The sequence below is a fragment of the Pongo pygmaeus genome, chromosome 8 (genome assembly GCF_028885625.2).
Source record: "Pongo pygmaeus isolate AG05252 chromosome 8, NHGRI_mPonPyg2-v2.0_pri, whole genome shotgun sequence".
In the NCBI taxonomy this organism is placed as follows: Eukaryota; Metazoa; Chordata; class Mammalia; order Primates; family Hominidae; genus Pongo; species Pongo pygmaeus.
Window position 1 is genome coordinate 55,975,611 of NC_072381.2, and position 15,231 is coordinate 55,990,841.

A 15,231-nucleotide genomic window follows, 5' to 3' on the forward strand; every position below is an offset into this window, starting at 1 on the left:
TCAGTAATCCAGTCTGTTAACAACAGCCTTTGTGGTGTTATTGTAAAAACCAATTTTTATCCATTGTTTTTATAGAAACTGTATTATCTCTCATGAAGAAATGCCCCATCAGTTTGTCAGTGGAATATTTTTTCCTTAGCTTTAATGGAATGTCACATTTGAGGTTTTTCTTGCTTATGCCCCTGGAGCACTGAATACAAAAGAATAATATATTTAAGATTACTAGTATTGAAATATGCTAAAATGGTTCTGAATATTTAGAATGTTAGATTATTATTATGAACTTTTTGCTTATTTTGTTCTAAGTATTTTTCTCATTAATTTACCTAGCAAACAGAATCCATCCTTTTTTTTTTGGAGACAGGATCTTGCTCTGTCACCCAGGCTGGAGTGCAGTGGTGTGATCTTGGCTCACTGCAGCCTCCACTTCCTGGACTCAGGAGGTGATCCTCCCACCTCAGCATCTCAAGTAGCTGGGACCACAGGCACATGCCACCATTCCCAGCTAATTTTTGTATTTTTTGTAGAGACTGAGTTTCACTGTGTTGCACAGGCTGTCTCAAACTCCTGGGCTCAAGACATCTGTCTCCCTTGGCCTCCCAACTTGCTGGGATTATGGGCGAGAGCTACCATGCTTAGCCACAATTTTTTTTTTTTAAATACAGAAAAAAGTTTAGGAATCTGGTTTATATGCTGTATCTGCTTTTCTTTTTTTTTTTTTTTCCGAGACAGAGTTTCGCCCTTGTTGCTCACGGTGGAGTGCAATGGCACGATCTCAGTTCACTGCAACCTCCGCCTCCCAGGTTCAAGCAATTCTCCTGCCTTAGTCTCCTGAGTAGCGGGGATTACAGGCACCTACCACCACGCGAGACGGGGTTTCACCATGTTGGCCAGGCTGGTTTCAAACTCCTGACCTCAAGTGATCCGCCCACTTCAGCCTCCCAAAGTGCTAGGATTACAGGCGTGAGCCACTGCACCTGGCCTGTATCTGCTTTTCTGTTGGCCAGGCCGGAGTGCAATGGTGCAATCTTGAGTCACTGCAGCCCTACCTTCTGGGTTCAAGCAATTCTCCTGCCTCAGCCTCCCAAGTAGCTGGGACTACAGTGCCTGCCACCACACCCGGGTAATTTTTTGTATTTAGTAGAGATAGGGTTTCACCATGTTGGTTAGGCTGGTCTTGAACTCCTGACCTCACGTGATCCACCTGTCTCGGCCTCCCAAAATGCTGGGATTACAGGCATGAGTCACCGTGCCTGGCCCTGTATCTGCTTTTCAAACAAGAATAAAATTAAGAAGATTAAAGACAAGCCTGGTGGTGCAATCAGAATGACTCTGTTAACATTTAGCTAGGTTGCTAAATGGTAAGGGTGATTTTTGATTTTCCATGGAAAGTTGATTGCTATATGATATTTTTACATATATTGTACACACACAATCACTTTCATTGAGTGAAATTAGCATGTGACATACCACTGTTGTGCTTTACATACACAGTTCACTTAGGAGCATGTGGAATTACTGTACTGTTTTGGAATGATGTAAAGAGCTCAGTCAGTGTTCCCCTTTCTCTCTTTCCCTGTTTCTTCCTCTCCCTGCCATGTGTGTATGTTAGCCATATACAGATATTACCTATTTTAATTTTTAGTTAGATGTGTCTTCAATATCTCTCCTCCCGTAATAAACCCTATATTAATCTTGTAAGACACTGAAATAAAAGAAAAAGTTCTAATTGGACTACTTCCCTTTAGATTGCTTATTAATATTAAAATGGTAAAACATCATCAAAAGCTTTAAAACTAAGTGTTACTATATTGCCTTGTTCGACAGCATAACCAAAAGTTCCTTTAATATGACCTTTTAATATAAATTATTCAATTATTCTGTATGCTGTTATGCTTCAAGGACTTATGAGATGAATAGACGCATCAGTTATTCCATTTGTTTATCATATTCTTTATTAGGTAGGTAGGCTATATATTTCTATTTTCTTACGAATGTGTTAGACTTAAACCAAGCAGCACATCATCACATAACAATTATTAATAATATTTAATACTTACAAAGCACTTTTTTTTTTTTTTTTTAAAAAGTCTTGCTTTGTCACCCAGGCTGGAGTGCAGTGGCGCAATCTCAGCTCACTGCAACCTCCACCTCCCGGGTTCAACTGATTCTCCCGCCTCAGCCACCTGAGTAGCTGGTACTACAGGTACTCACCACCATGCCCGGGTAATTTTTGTATTTTTAGTAGAGACGGGGTTTCATCCTGTTGGCCAGGCTGGTCTCAAACTCCTGACCTCAGTTGATCCACCCGCCTTGGCCTCCCAAAGTGCTGGGATTACAGGGGTCAGCCACCGCACCCGACAGCACATATTCTTTCAGGCACTCTTACAGTGTTTTAATTTAAAACTGTGAGCCACCCTAGTATTTTGTTAGCTGTGGAACTAGGTAACCAGATTATTACCTGTAGTCAGTGCTTTTTTTTTTTTGAGACGGAGTCTCGCTCTGTCACCCAGGCTGGAGTGCAGTGGCACGAACTCGGCCCACTGCAAGCTCTGCCTCCTGGGTTCACGCCATTCTCCTCCCTCAGCCTCCCAAGTAGCTGGGACTACAGGCGCCCACCACCGCGCCCGGCTAATTTTTTGTATTTTTAGTAGAGACGGGGTTTCACCGTGTTAGCCAGGATGGTCTCGATCTCCTGACCTCGTGAGCCGCCCGCCTCGGCCTCCCAAAGTGCTGGGATTACAGGCGTGAGCCACCACGCCCGGCCTAGTCAGTGCTTTTTTAAACATAATTTCTCTTTTTGCTTCTTTAATTTCTTTAATTTTATTTTTTGTAGAGACAGGGTCTTGCTTTCTTGCCCAGGCTGTTGTTGAACTCCTGGCTTCAACTGATCTTCCTGCCTCGGCCTGGAGGCGTGCTACACTTCCCGGCATGAGCCACTGTGCCTAGCCCAGTCAGTGCTTTCTAAAAAGAAGTGAAATGCTTGAGCTTTGAGGCACTCATTGTTGCCAAAAGGCTGTTGTTACCAAAGCCTGGTCTCTGAGTATGCTTGAGGTACTAAAGGTAGTTCAAATTAGGGATCCATAACTAGCAGACAAACAAGTTATATAGCTGGTCTTTGAAAAGAATGGAAGGAATAGAGAGGTTGGTTTTAAAATTTATGTTCAGTCTACTTTATGTGTTGTGTCTCAGGAAGTCAGATCAAGTCTTGCATGAGTGCATAAATTATTTCAGATTGCTGATGCATCATCATGTTATGCCAACCTGGCATTTATGAATGATGGGTTTGTATACACAATACAAATGAGAGTTTTTCTACTTTATTAAAGATAATATATTAAAAGCTAACCATTAGTTCACACTAATGCTTAATGCTAATTATGTTGCTTCGGTGCAGCTAGTAAGGGGATATAGTTAAGTTTTTTAAATGTAGATTTTTTGACGGTCTTGAAGTATGATTTTCCACTTGTCTTCTTATTTTTGTTGTACTGAAAATAAGATTTGTTTCATAAGAGAAAATCTCTAATTTGTCCAAACCATTTATTTGAAGTTCAAAACATAATTTAACGTCACTTTTGTAGAGGATAGAGAGGATGAGGTGTTACCTTTCTGTCTTGTCTTTGTAATTATGCAGTTTTCTCTTGAAAGTGAGGGTTTTGTTCTTTTACTTGATTTGATTTTGTAGGTTTACTGTCATCTATTCTCAATTCTTAAATTCATTGTTAAAACTGAAAATCCCCCCTGGAAGTTTAAGTAAATTGATAGGGCAGCACAATAACCTCAATTGATGTGAGGGACTTTACATCTTTGTCCTGCTTAGTGTGATATTTTGCTGCAGAAATCATGTATGTTATTACATGGTACTTTTTTGGATCCCACTGTGTCTTGGAATATGTGGTATATGTATTATATTTACCTTGATAAAATTTGAGAACTCTTGAGTGGTGGCACACATCTGGCTGCAGTGGTTTGCTTTAAATGAGCACATTATCTGTCCATAAACTGCTGGATTCCCATTGTTGAAGATTGTGAGGCATGAATTGGTAGTAGGAAGAATAAAGTTTTGCCAAAGAACATGTTGAACTATTATTATCATCATCATTACTATTTTTTAAATTTTTTTGAGACGGAGTCTTGCTTTGTCACCCAGGTTGGTCTTCCTGGGCTCACCCAGGTTGGTCTTGAACTCCTGGGCTCAAGTGATCCTCCTTCCTCACTCTCCCAAAGTGCTGGGATTACAAGCATGAGCCATCATGCCCAGCCCATGTTGAGTTGAATGTGTTGATTACTTAGTAAGCCTAGCAAGAGGTTTACCTTTTTTTTTTTTTTTTTTTTTTTTGAGGCGGAGTCTCACTCTGTCACCCAGGCTGGAGTGTGGTGGCGCAGTCTTAGCTCACTGCAACCTCTGCCTCCGGGTTCAGGTGATTCTCCTGCCTCAGCCTCCCAAGTAGCTGGGATTACAGATGCCTGCCACCATGCCCAGCTAACTTTTTTTATTTTTAGTAGAGACGGGGTTTCACTGTGTTGGCCAGGCTCGTCTCAAACTCCTGACCTCAAGTGATCCACCCGCCTTGGCCTCCCAAAGTGCTGGGATTACAGGCGTGAGCCACCACGTCTGGCCTAGGTTTACTTTCAAGTGCCATCTTTTCTTGGTTAGTTATAGTTGCACAGAGCACTAATTACTGATTTTGTGACCTAGTATTACAGTGATTATATTTGCCATAGACATGAGAATGGGAATTGTGGTGGGACTGTTCCCAGATAGTATCCATCCTGCTGTTTCTAGGACATGTTTATGCATATAAATTATTCTTTATGATTTTTAGTTGAGAGTCTTTTATAAGGATGGAAGCAGTTGATCTTTCTCTCATTTCTCTAGTCACCCACAAAAGCTGTATATAATGCCAGACATTGGAATCATCCAGATTCAGAAGAACTACCTGGGCCACCAGTAGTAAAACCTCAGAGTGTCACAGTAAGTGAACTGTACTTATTTATTTTGTGTTTTTTAATAAGCTATAAATTAAGCAGTTACTCTTTTAATTCATAATTTGTAAATATTTGACTTTTCTATTTAACAGTTTATTTTGGCTTTCTTTACTGAAACTTAGTTTCAGTTTAAAAACTGAGGATTGTCAGTAAGATAGCAGAAATTCTAGTGCTGCTAGGTTAAACAATGAAAGCCATAAAAAATAAGGCTCTTGTTACTCATGACCCACATTTCATGGAATTTATAGTATTTAGTGTTTAAGAGCAAGATTGTTCATATTTGATGTTTGTGTAAGAGCTATGTTGTGTATTACATCCTATATATATTTCTAAGTGGCTTTCAGTGCTTAATTTGCTTTTCAGATGCAAATCTCTTCCTGTATTCTAGTAATACTTTTCAATCCAAAACATTAGGAAAAAGATTCTTAGCAACTTATTTTCTACAGAATGACTGGTAATATCATACATGATTTCTAGGTTAACAGTAAAGCTTTAGTCACCTGGAGTTATCAAGTAAATTAGTTCTTTATAACAATAAGAAATTTGGGGATAGAAGTCTTTCTAAAGTATAATGTACAGTTCCCTGTCTTCTTAAACTGATTAGACTCCTTTTGATAGTATAAAGAAATCATTTTGTATATTAGTAGTAATATAGCATGCTCCTGTTATAGCTATTTATTTCTACCCTAAACTACTTCACACTCTTGTGCTATTAAAATTCTTTTGACTCTGTCTAGTTTTTCTGTCCTGTCCCTTTCTGCTTATGAAAGCTATTTTTGCATGCAGTTGTGGTTCTTTAGTCTTTCTAATGGTACTAGAGACAAACGACAAATTGTGTGAAATAAAAAGTTTAAAAAAGACCAGAAGGAATCTTTGAGTGGTTCTTCTGTGTGCACACATACATATATCTTACCTGTTAGTGCATGGAATTCAAAGTATTTCTAAAGACCTTTGAGAGGCCTCCCTGCTTTTTAAAAAGCTTTATTTACTTTTTTTTAAAGCTGAATTTGCCAGATAGATGAGATGTTCCTATTTTTATATATTTATTTAGAACAACTAATTTAATACCTTTATTAATAGGTGAGGTTGTCTTCAAAGGAACCAAATCAAAAAGATGATGGAGTTTTTAAGGCTCCTGCACCACCATCCAAAGTGATAAAAACTGTGACAATACCTACTCAGCCCTACCAAGATATAGTTACTGCACTGAAATGCAGACGAGAAGACAAAGAAGTAAGCAGCCATATACAGTGTTTACTGCATGTTGATAGATTTTTGTATGTAACATTTAGCCTTTTAATATCTTCAACAAATGTCAGTATACTGATACTCAGTTTTGAACCACAAACTTCTTTTGTCCTACCATCATCATTGTTCTAAAAATATTTTTGTTGCCATCTAACGAACTATTTTATGCACTTATGTAAAGTACAGTGAGCCCACAGATTTAAATATGCTAGTTCCTAGTAAAAAAGGGGTGAACTTTCTTTTTTCTTGGCAGTTATATACTGTTGTTCAGCACGTGAAGCACTTCAACGATGTCGTAGAATTTGGTGAAAATCAAGAGTTCACTGATGACATTGAGTACTTGTTAAGTGGCTTAAAGAGCACTCAGCCTCTAAACACACGTTGCCTTAGGTAAGATCTTATTTTTATATTTTACAATTATGTGCATGCTGTATAAAATTTTTTCAACTAGGTGTTGTCCAAAAAGCCAAACATTTTTTATTTTGTTATGATGGGGTAGTATGTATAGCCAGAGACATGTTAAAATGCTATCCATTTCCTTATAAAGAATTTGATTCTACATGATAAGAGGGAAAGCTGGATGATGAGAGCCTTTTTAGTATAGCATAGGCTTCAGTTTTCAAATGCTTAAAAAAAAAAATTATGGTAAACCATCTTTTTGCCCTGTGTGGTGGCTCATACCTATAATCCCAGCATTTTGGGAAGCCAAGTTGGGAGGATCATGTGTGTCCAAGAGTTCGAGACCACCTTGGGCAACATAGTGAGACCCCATGTCTATAAAAAATTAACGAGTCATGGTGGCATGTGCCTGTAGTTCCAGCTACTTGGGAGGCTGAGGTGGCAGGATGGCTTGAGCCTGTGATCATGCCACTGCACTCCAGCCTGGATGCTAGAGTGAGGTGAGGCCCTGTCTCCAAAAACAAGAAAGAAAAAATTACCAGAAAGAATAAAGTAAATAATTAAAAAAAAAAACTTTTAAGTTCTTTTTACCTCTGATGTTCAAGTAATAAGTTAGATTTATTTAAGCATATTGTGATCTGGATGCTTACGTTTGCACCCAAATGCTCAAAAAGATGATCTTTTGTATTTCCTAATGGATTGATTGAATACTATAATTTTGATTGAATTTTTCAGTCATTTGGAGTATATCCAGTCAAATATAATTAATTATAATTTTTATCAGAAGTATTATGAAAGGCAGCTCAGATTTTAAGCTTTTAATGGTAGTAGTAATGTAAGGAATGCACTAAAGACAATTACGTTATTTTTTTAAAATACAGTGTACCTAATCATGCACTAGGCATCAGTATATTTTTAATAATGTGTTTGCCTATGGTTTTTATATTGTGATCATGTATGGGCAATGCTTTGACCCTTTTACTCCCTTCCTGTTTGCTGGTTTTGGTATTACACAAACTCAAAACTAATGTACCAGCTGTTTCCAGCCCCCCTAACCTACTCTGTTTTCTTGTAGTGTTATTAGCTTGGCCACTAAATGTGCCATGCCCAGTTTTCGAATGCACCTGAGAGCACATGGGATGGTAGCAATGGTCTTTAAAACCTTGGATGATTCCCAGCACCATCAGGTATTTTTTAAGTTTCTGAGATTGAGAAGCCTTATGTTGAAAACTACCAGTCTATTTGGCTATCAAAAAATATCTTCACTGAATATTCTATAAATATATCCTAATTATAGATTGAGTTCATTTTATTTGCTAAATTTGTAGTGCTTACGGCCAGAAGTTTTTGCTTAATACTTATTTTCTCCTGAAAACATGAAAACATTTTTTCTTAATGTGTCATTTATCTTAGCTAATGTAGTACATTGATACAGAATTTTGTAAGCATAGTTTTCTCTATAATCAGAAAGCACTGAGAAGAATCTTTTAATATTATTTGATACTAATGAATGGAAAAAAACTGGTTTGGAAATGCAGCCCTAATTTTTTAGAAATGTTTTTGTCCAGTGTTGAATCTGGAACATGGCCTTATTGTGATAAGGAATAAATTCTTCATTTTCCTTGCCTTTGATGCTTTTGCTTAATAATAAACATAACAAAAGTTATTAGGTTTAGCATTTTCCAAAATTAGAAGAAAGTAACCATCATTGCTAATTATTAGCATTAGTAGTATTTTGAGATGGCCTTACTATATTTTTGTTAAAGAAATTATGTTCTAAATACAGATTAGGTGATAATTAATTTAATACTGCATCTTCTGGGCCAGGCGCGGTGGCTCATGCCTGTAATCCCAGCATTTTGGGAGGCCAAAGTGGGCGGATCATCTCAGGTCAGGAGTTTGAGATCAGCCTGGCCAACATGGTAAAACCCTGACTCTAATAAAATACAAAAAATTAGCCGGGTGTGGTGGCAGGCACCTGTAATCCCAGCTACTTGGGAGGCTGAGGCAGGAGAATTGCTTGAACCCAGGAGGTGGAGGTTGCAGTGAACTGAGGTTGTGCCACTGCACTCCAGCCTGGGAGACAGAGCGAGACTCTGTCTCAAAAAAAAAAAAAAAAAAAAAAAAAAAGAAGTTAGTTTGTTGCTGGGCAAGGTGGTGTGCATTTGTAAGTCCTAGCTACTCTGGAGACTAAGGGAGGATCTCTTGAGCTCAGGAGTTCAGATCCATTTTGGGAAACCTAGTGAGACCTCATCTCTTAAAAACAAACAAAAAAGAGAATTCGTTTGCTTTATTATGCAGTTAACAGTGAACTTAGACATTACAGTGTGATTTTTAAGGGCAGTGGATCCCCCATGGCCTTTACTATGGCATCCTAATTTCCAAAAATAATTTGCTGTATAAACATTTAATCAGACACCTGGTCTGATGCTTCTCTACTTCTGGGGGCTCAAAGTTTAAATCTTTAGATGGTTGTGTTTTCTGTATATTGAAATAGGTGTAAGTGCAGAATATCTCAAGTGTTGGAATATCCCAAATGTAAGACCTTTTTTTATATTCACATTTATCTAAAATATTTCACCTTCAGTATTTAGATTATGTGAGTAGAGTGTCCTGGCCAGGTGCGGTGGCTCACACCTATAATCCTAGCACTTTGGGAGGCTGAGGTGGGCAGATTGCCTGAGCTTAGGCGTTCGAGACCAGCCTGGGCAACATGGTGAAACCCCATCTCTACTAAAAATGCAAAAAATTACCCGGGCGTGGTGGTGCGTGCCTGTAATCCCAGTTACTCAGGAGGCTGAGGCACAAGAATTGCTGGAACTTGGGAGGCGGAGGGTGCAGTGATCTGAGATGGTGCCACTGCACTCCAGCCTGGGCGACAGAGCGAGACTCCCTCTCAAAAAAAAAAAAAAACGAAACAAAACAAAAGTAGAATGTGGTACTTTAACTACCTGATCTGAGTGATTTTGAGACATTTTATTAATGATTTAAAAAATTATTTGGTTCAACCAGACTTGATTGTTTTATTTTATTTTATTTTTTTAAGCGATCCTCACAACTCACCCTCCCAAGTAACTGGGACTACAGGCTCCTGCCACTACACCAAGGCTAATTTTTGTATTTTATTTTATTTATTTTGAGACAGTTTTGCTCTGTCGCCCAGGCTGGAGTGCAGTGACACAATCTTGGCTCACTGCAGCCTCCGCCTCCCGGGTTCAAGCGATTGTCCTGCCTCAGCTTCCTGAGTAGCTGGGATTACAGAGATGCGTCACCATGCCCAGCTAATTTTTTTGTATTTTTAGTAGAGACGGGGTTTCATCATGTTGGCCAGGCTGGTCTCAAACTCCCGACCTTAGGTGATCCACCTGCCTCAGCCTCCCAAAGTGCTGGGATTACAGATGTGAACCACTGCGCCCAGCCTAATTTTTTTGTATTTTTAATAGAGATGGGGTTTCACCATCTATTACCTTACCTCAGGTGATCTGCCCACCTCGGCCTCCCAAAGTGCTGGGATTACAGGTGTGAGCCACCATGCCTGGCGATTGGTTTATTTTAAAGAAATCCAAATATGTATATTTCGGCATCCTGGGTTTATATGCAGATGTAAACACAGCTGTGTTTTCCAGGGGAAAAAATGTGTTAAGGGTATGATATAGATTTAAAATTATTATTTAAATTATTGATTTTAAACTGAAATATGACTGTCTGCTATATCATAAAGAATAGGCTGGGCGTGGTGGCTCACGCCTGTAATCTTAGCATTTTGAGAGGCCAAGGTGGGTGGATCATTTGGCCTCAGGTGTTCAGGACCAGCCTCGGCAACATGGTGAAACCCCATCCACAAAAAATCATGGTGGCGCCTGCCGGTTGTCCCAGCTACTTGGGAGGCTGAGGTGGGGAGGATTGCTTGAGTCCAGACAGTCAAGGCTACAGTGAGCTGATATGGTGCCACTGCAGTCCAGCCTGGATGACAAAGTGAAACCCTGTCTCAAAAAGAAAAAAAATGAGGTATATCATAATAAGCTTTGTATATATATACTCACACACACATATCTGTAAAAATGTTTTATAAACTCTTAGCATAGTATAGCCAAAGAAATATGTAATTCAGCATATATTCTTACAGCTATGAGGCATTCATGTATGGAGGATCCATTGAAAGGTAAATTTTAAGCAACAGCTTTTACTTTTTAAACATGTTTCTTCAGAATATTTTTAGAGGGGGGCCGGGCGTGGTGGCTCACACCTGTTATCCCAGCATTTTGGGAGGCCGAGGTGGGTGGATCACGAGGTCAGGACATCGAGACCATCCTGGCTAACACCGTGAAACCCCGTCTCTACTAAAAAAACACAAAAAATAAGCTGGGCGTGGTGGCACACACCTGTAGTCCCAGCTACTCGGGAGGCTGAGGCAGGAGAATCACTTGAACCCGGGAGGTGGAAGCTGCAGTGAGCCGAGATTGCGCCACTGCACTCCAGCCTGGGCGACAGAGTAAGACTCCATCTCAAAAAAAAAAAAAAAAAAGAATATTTTTAGAGGGACCGCTGAATCAAACGTTTTTGAAGTTTCCAACATGGTTAGTAATATAAGTTTTAAGCATTTTAACTTGTAAACAAAAGTAATTAACAGTCTTATTTCTTGAGATGTCAGGAGTTGCTTACATGAACTTTTTTTTCTTTTCTTTTTTTGGCCTGTTGAAGAATCTGTCCCTCTGTACAGCTGCCCTCATGTATATACTGAGTAGAGATCGTTTGAACATGGATCTTGATAGAGCTAGCTTAGATCTAATGATTCGACTTTTGGAACTGGAACAAGATGCTTCGTCAGCCAAGCTACTGAATGAAAAAGACATGAACAAAATTAAAGAAAAAATCCGAAGGCTCTGTGAAACTGTACACAACAAGCATCTTGATCTAGAAAATATAACGGTGGGTTCCTTCTTCCTTCCTTCTAAGATGAGAATTACTTTCAGAAAGTCTTTGGTTAGTTGCAGTAGCTGTGTGACTGTGGGCAAATTATTTTAATTCTAACCTTGGTTTACAGTTTGGCAAATTTCTTAGGTTTAGATCTGAGTGTAATTTCATTCCTTGCCTGAACTTCCTAAACTAGTTTATCTGTATTTAGGCTTTTTGCCCAGTAAATAGTTGCACATTTTCTGTTGCATTTTGCCTAATCCTTTTCTCTTTATTTTTTAAGAAAAAAAGGGGCTGGGCACAGTGGCTCATGCCTATAATACCAGCATTTTGAGAGGCCGAGTCAGGTGGATTGCTTGAACCTGGGAGTTTGGGTCCGGCTTGGGTGACATGGTGAAACCCCAGCTCTGCAGAAAATACAAAAAAATTAGCCAGATATGGTGGTGTGCACCTGTAGTCCCAGCTAGTCAGGAGGCTTAGGTCGGAGAAATATCCTGAGCCCGGGGAGTTTGAGGGTACAGTGAGCCGAGGTTGTGCCCCTGCACTCCAGCCTGGGTGACAGAGTGAGATCGTCTTAAAAAAAAAAAAAAATAAAGGGTAGAAACTACATTTAGGCTATTAGGAATTTGAATTCTTATTCTCAATGGATTTCAGGAATAAACATTTCAGAGGATTTACATCTGCCATTTTCTTTTTTAATTTTTATTTTATTATAATAGTAATAATTATTGTTTTTTGAGATAGGGTCTTGCTCTGTTGCCCAGGCTGGAGTGCAGTGGTGCAGTCATAGCTCACTGCAGCCTCAAACCCCTGGGCTCAAGTGATCCTCCCACCTCAGTCCCCCGAGTAGCTGGGACTACAGGTGTATGCCACCATATCTGGCTAACTTTTGTATTTTTAGTAGAGATGGGGTTTTTGCCATGTCGCCCAGGCTGGTTTTGAACTCCTGGGCTCAAGCGATCTTCCTTCAGCCTCTCAAAGTGTTGGGATTACAGGCGTGAGCCACCACCCCTGCCACAACTGCCTTTACAGTGAGCAAGCATCTGTTTATCCCAGAGTACCTCAGGGTGTCTAACTGCTTCATGGGACTTGAAGAACCCTGAAGACACCACAAGGAAGATTCCTAGGCACCTCGCCTCCCCTGTGGTGGTGTTCCTTGTAGTACAGTCATGGCCAGTAGCTGCTGTTAATGCTCATCACAATGCCCCATGTGTGAGATGGCTATTCCATTTTTGCTTTTTACCTGTAGAATCAATATGTTCCATTCACATATTGGTGATTCCATCCACTTCTAGGTCAGTAGAAGATAATTGGCCTGTGGTTTTGAAAAAAAAGAAAAAATAAGTGTTTATAATAACCTGGTTTTCAGACATTTCCAATATCAAAACTATATAAACATTTATTATTGTCTACTGGTTCACAGTGGACAAGTCCATGCAAACGTACCCCGAAAGTCCAAGGAAGCTGAGAGGCCAAAGAGTCTGATAAATCCAGTTTTTTAGAAAGAAACATTTAATAGGGATTTACGAACAAAAGCTGTATCTGTGTCTCGGGATCCCCGTGCCATTACACCCCACATCCGGGGTTTTTATGCTATATGGAAAGCATAATTCAGAATGGATGTGTAGGGCTATTGAAGTACATCAAGGTTGTTTGATGTAAGGGCAGGATATACAGTAAGTACCTGATTTTACACAAGGATCAATGGGTAAACTGGAAATTTTAGAGGCTTTCCCAGAACAGATGTTAATTAATCAGAAGCCAGGCTGGGCAGTGTGGCTTGCGCCTGTAATCCCAGCACTTTGGGAGTCCAAGGTGGGTGGATCACCTGAGACCAGGAGTTTGAGACCAGTCTGGCCAATATGGTGAAACCCCATCTCCACTAAAAATACAAAAATTAGCTGTGCGTGGTGGTGGGTGCCTGTATTCCCAGCTACTTGGGAGTCTGAGACACAAGAATCGCCTGAACCTGGAACCTAGGAGGCGAGGTGGAGGTTTCAGTGAGCCGATACTGGTGCCACTGCACTCCATCCTGGGCAACAGAGCAAGACTACGTCTCCAAAAAAAAAAAACAAACAAAAAAAAGAAAAAAAAACAAAAGCCAGTGTCTCCACACCTACTTAACTGAAGACTGCAGCATGTGCCACAGAAATTTATAGGATGCTTTGTGCTAGCCAGATGTGACTTAGGCTCTTGCTCTGTTCTCTATTTTAATTAAGGTAGAGGTGGTAATAGATTCTGGTTACGGTGGAGGATGGGAGAGCAATTTAACTTTAAATGGTAAGATACAAAACTGACATGTATTCAGTACTTTTCACTTTATAAGATTGTGGAGAGAGGTATTGTGCCCAGATGGCAAATCAGTGATCCTCCATGTCATCATATCGTCTGTATACTACATGTAAAACTTTTTTTTGTTTGTTTGTTTTTTTTGAGACGAAGTCTTGCCCCTGTCACCCAGGCTGGAGTGCAGTGGTGTGATCTCGGCTCACTGCAGCCTCTACCTCCCAGGTTCAAGTGATTCTCGTGCGTCAGCCTCTTGAATAGCTGGGATTACAGGCGTGTGCCGTCACGCCCAGCTAATTTTCTTGTATTTTTAGTAGAGACGGGGTTTTGCTATGTTGGCCAAGCTGGTCTCAAACTCCTGAACTCAGGTGATCTGCCCTCCTCGGCCTTTCTGGGATTACAGACATGAGCCACTGCGCCTGTCTAAAACATTTGTAATTTTTATTTACTTCTATATTTTTACAATGTCTGCTGATTTTTTCATGCTATAAAAGAATAAATTTGAGCCTATAATTTTTATTTGCCTGCATAGTTGGATGAATATGACTTTATTTTTTGGTCTTCTATATTCAACATTTAGATTCATTTCAGGTATGCTGTTAAATAACATGATAAACTTGATAATTGAATTTGTCTTATGTTTTGTTGAATTTATTAGGATGATAAATACCAGAATAAAAACTTTCCTACACTTTATTAAATAGTTTACTCATATGATTAAGCCAGAGCACAGTTGTCAATTTTAGGATTCCTCTTTTTCCCCACTAATGTTAGCTATTCTTGAATATTTTTGTTTTAAATTGTACAGTAGATTTACTGTGTTGTTTTGTACAATGAATATCCTTTACACGTTAGTTTTGTTACTAGTTGCTTAATTTCTTGAATATATTGGTATTGCTGATGTGCCATGAAAAGATAATTTAAAATAGTAATATAGTCATGCTTTGCTTCATGACAGATGTGCTCTAAAAATGCATCGTTAGGTGATTTTGTTGCTGTGTGAACATCAGAGTGTACTTACACAGACCTAGAAGTTATAACCTACCACACATCTAGACTATGTGGTACAGCCTGTTGCTTTTAGGGTGCAAACCTGTATAGCATATTACTGTATTGAACACTGAAGGCAGTTGGAACACAATGGTGGTAAAATTAGTGCATCTAAACATAAAAAAGGTACAGTAAAAATATGGTATAAAAGATTTAAAAAGATACACCTATATGGACACTTACCATGAGTAGAGCTTGCAGGACTGGAAGTTGCTCTGTGTAAGTCAGTGAGTGAGTGATGAGTGTATGTGAAGGCCTAGGACATGATTGCACACTACTGTAGACTTGATAAACACCATACACTCTGGCTCCCCAAGTTTAACTGTTGACTCTTTTTTAGTAACA

At 39.5% G+C, this 15,231-nt stretch overlaps 1 protein-coding gene across 4 annotated transcripts in view; it reads left to right on the plus strand.

Annotated features, from left to right (window-relative positions):
- The window catches only part of WAPL (WAPL cohesin release factor), an 88,010-nt gene that overhangs the window by 46,196 nt on the left and 26,583 nt on the right, over positions 1-15,231 (plus strand). For 2 of the 4 annotated variants that reach the window (XM_054503870.2, XM_054503871.2), the window contains exons 5-9: positions 4,880-4,975; positions 6,070-6,222; positions 6,491-6,627; positions 7,712-7,823; positions 11,338-11,565. In XM_054503870.2, coding sequence (XP_054359845.1) covers positions 4,880-4,975; positions 6,070-6,222; positions 6,491-6,627; positions 7,712-7,823; positions 11,338-11,565 — 726 coding nt within the window. The remainder of the gene's footprint in view (positions 1-4,879; positions 4,976-6,069; positions 6,223-6,490; positions 6,628-7,711; positions 7,824-11,337; positions 11,566-15,231) is intronic. The other 2 variants (XM_054503869.2, XM_063669880.1) reach the window with 1 other exon arrangement.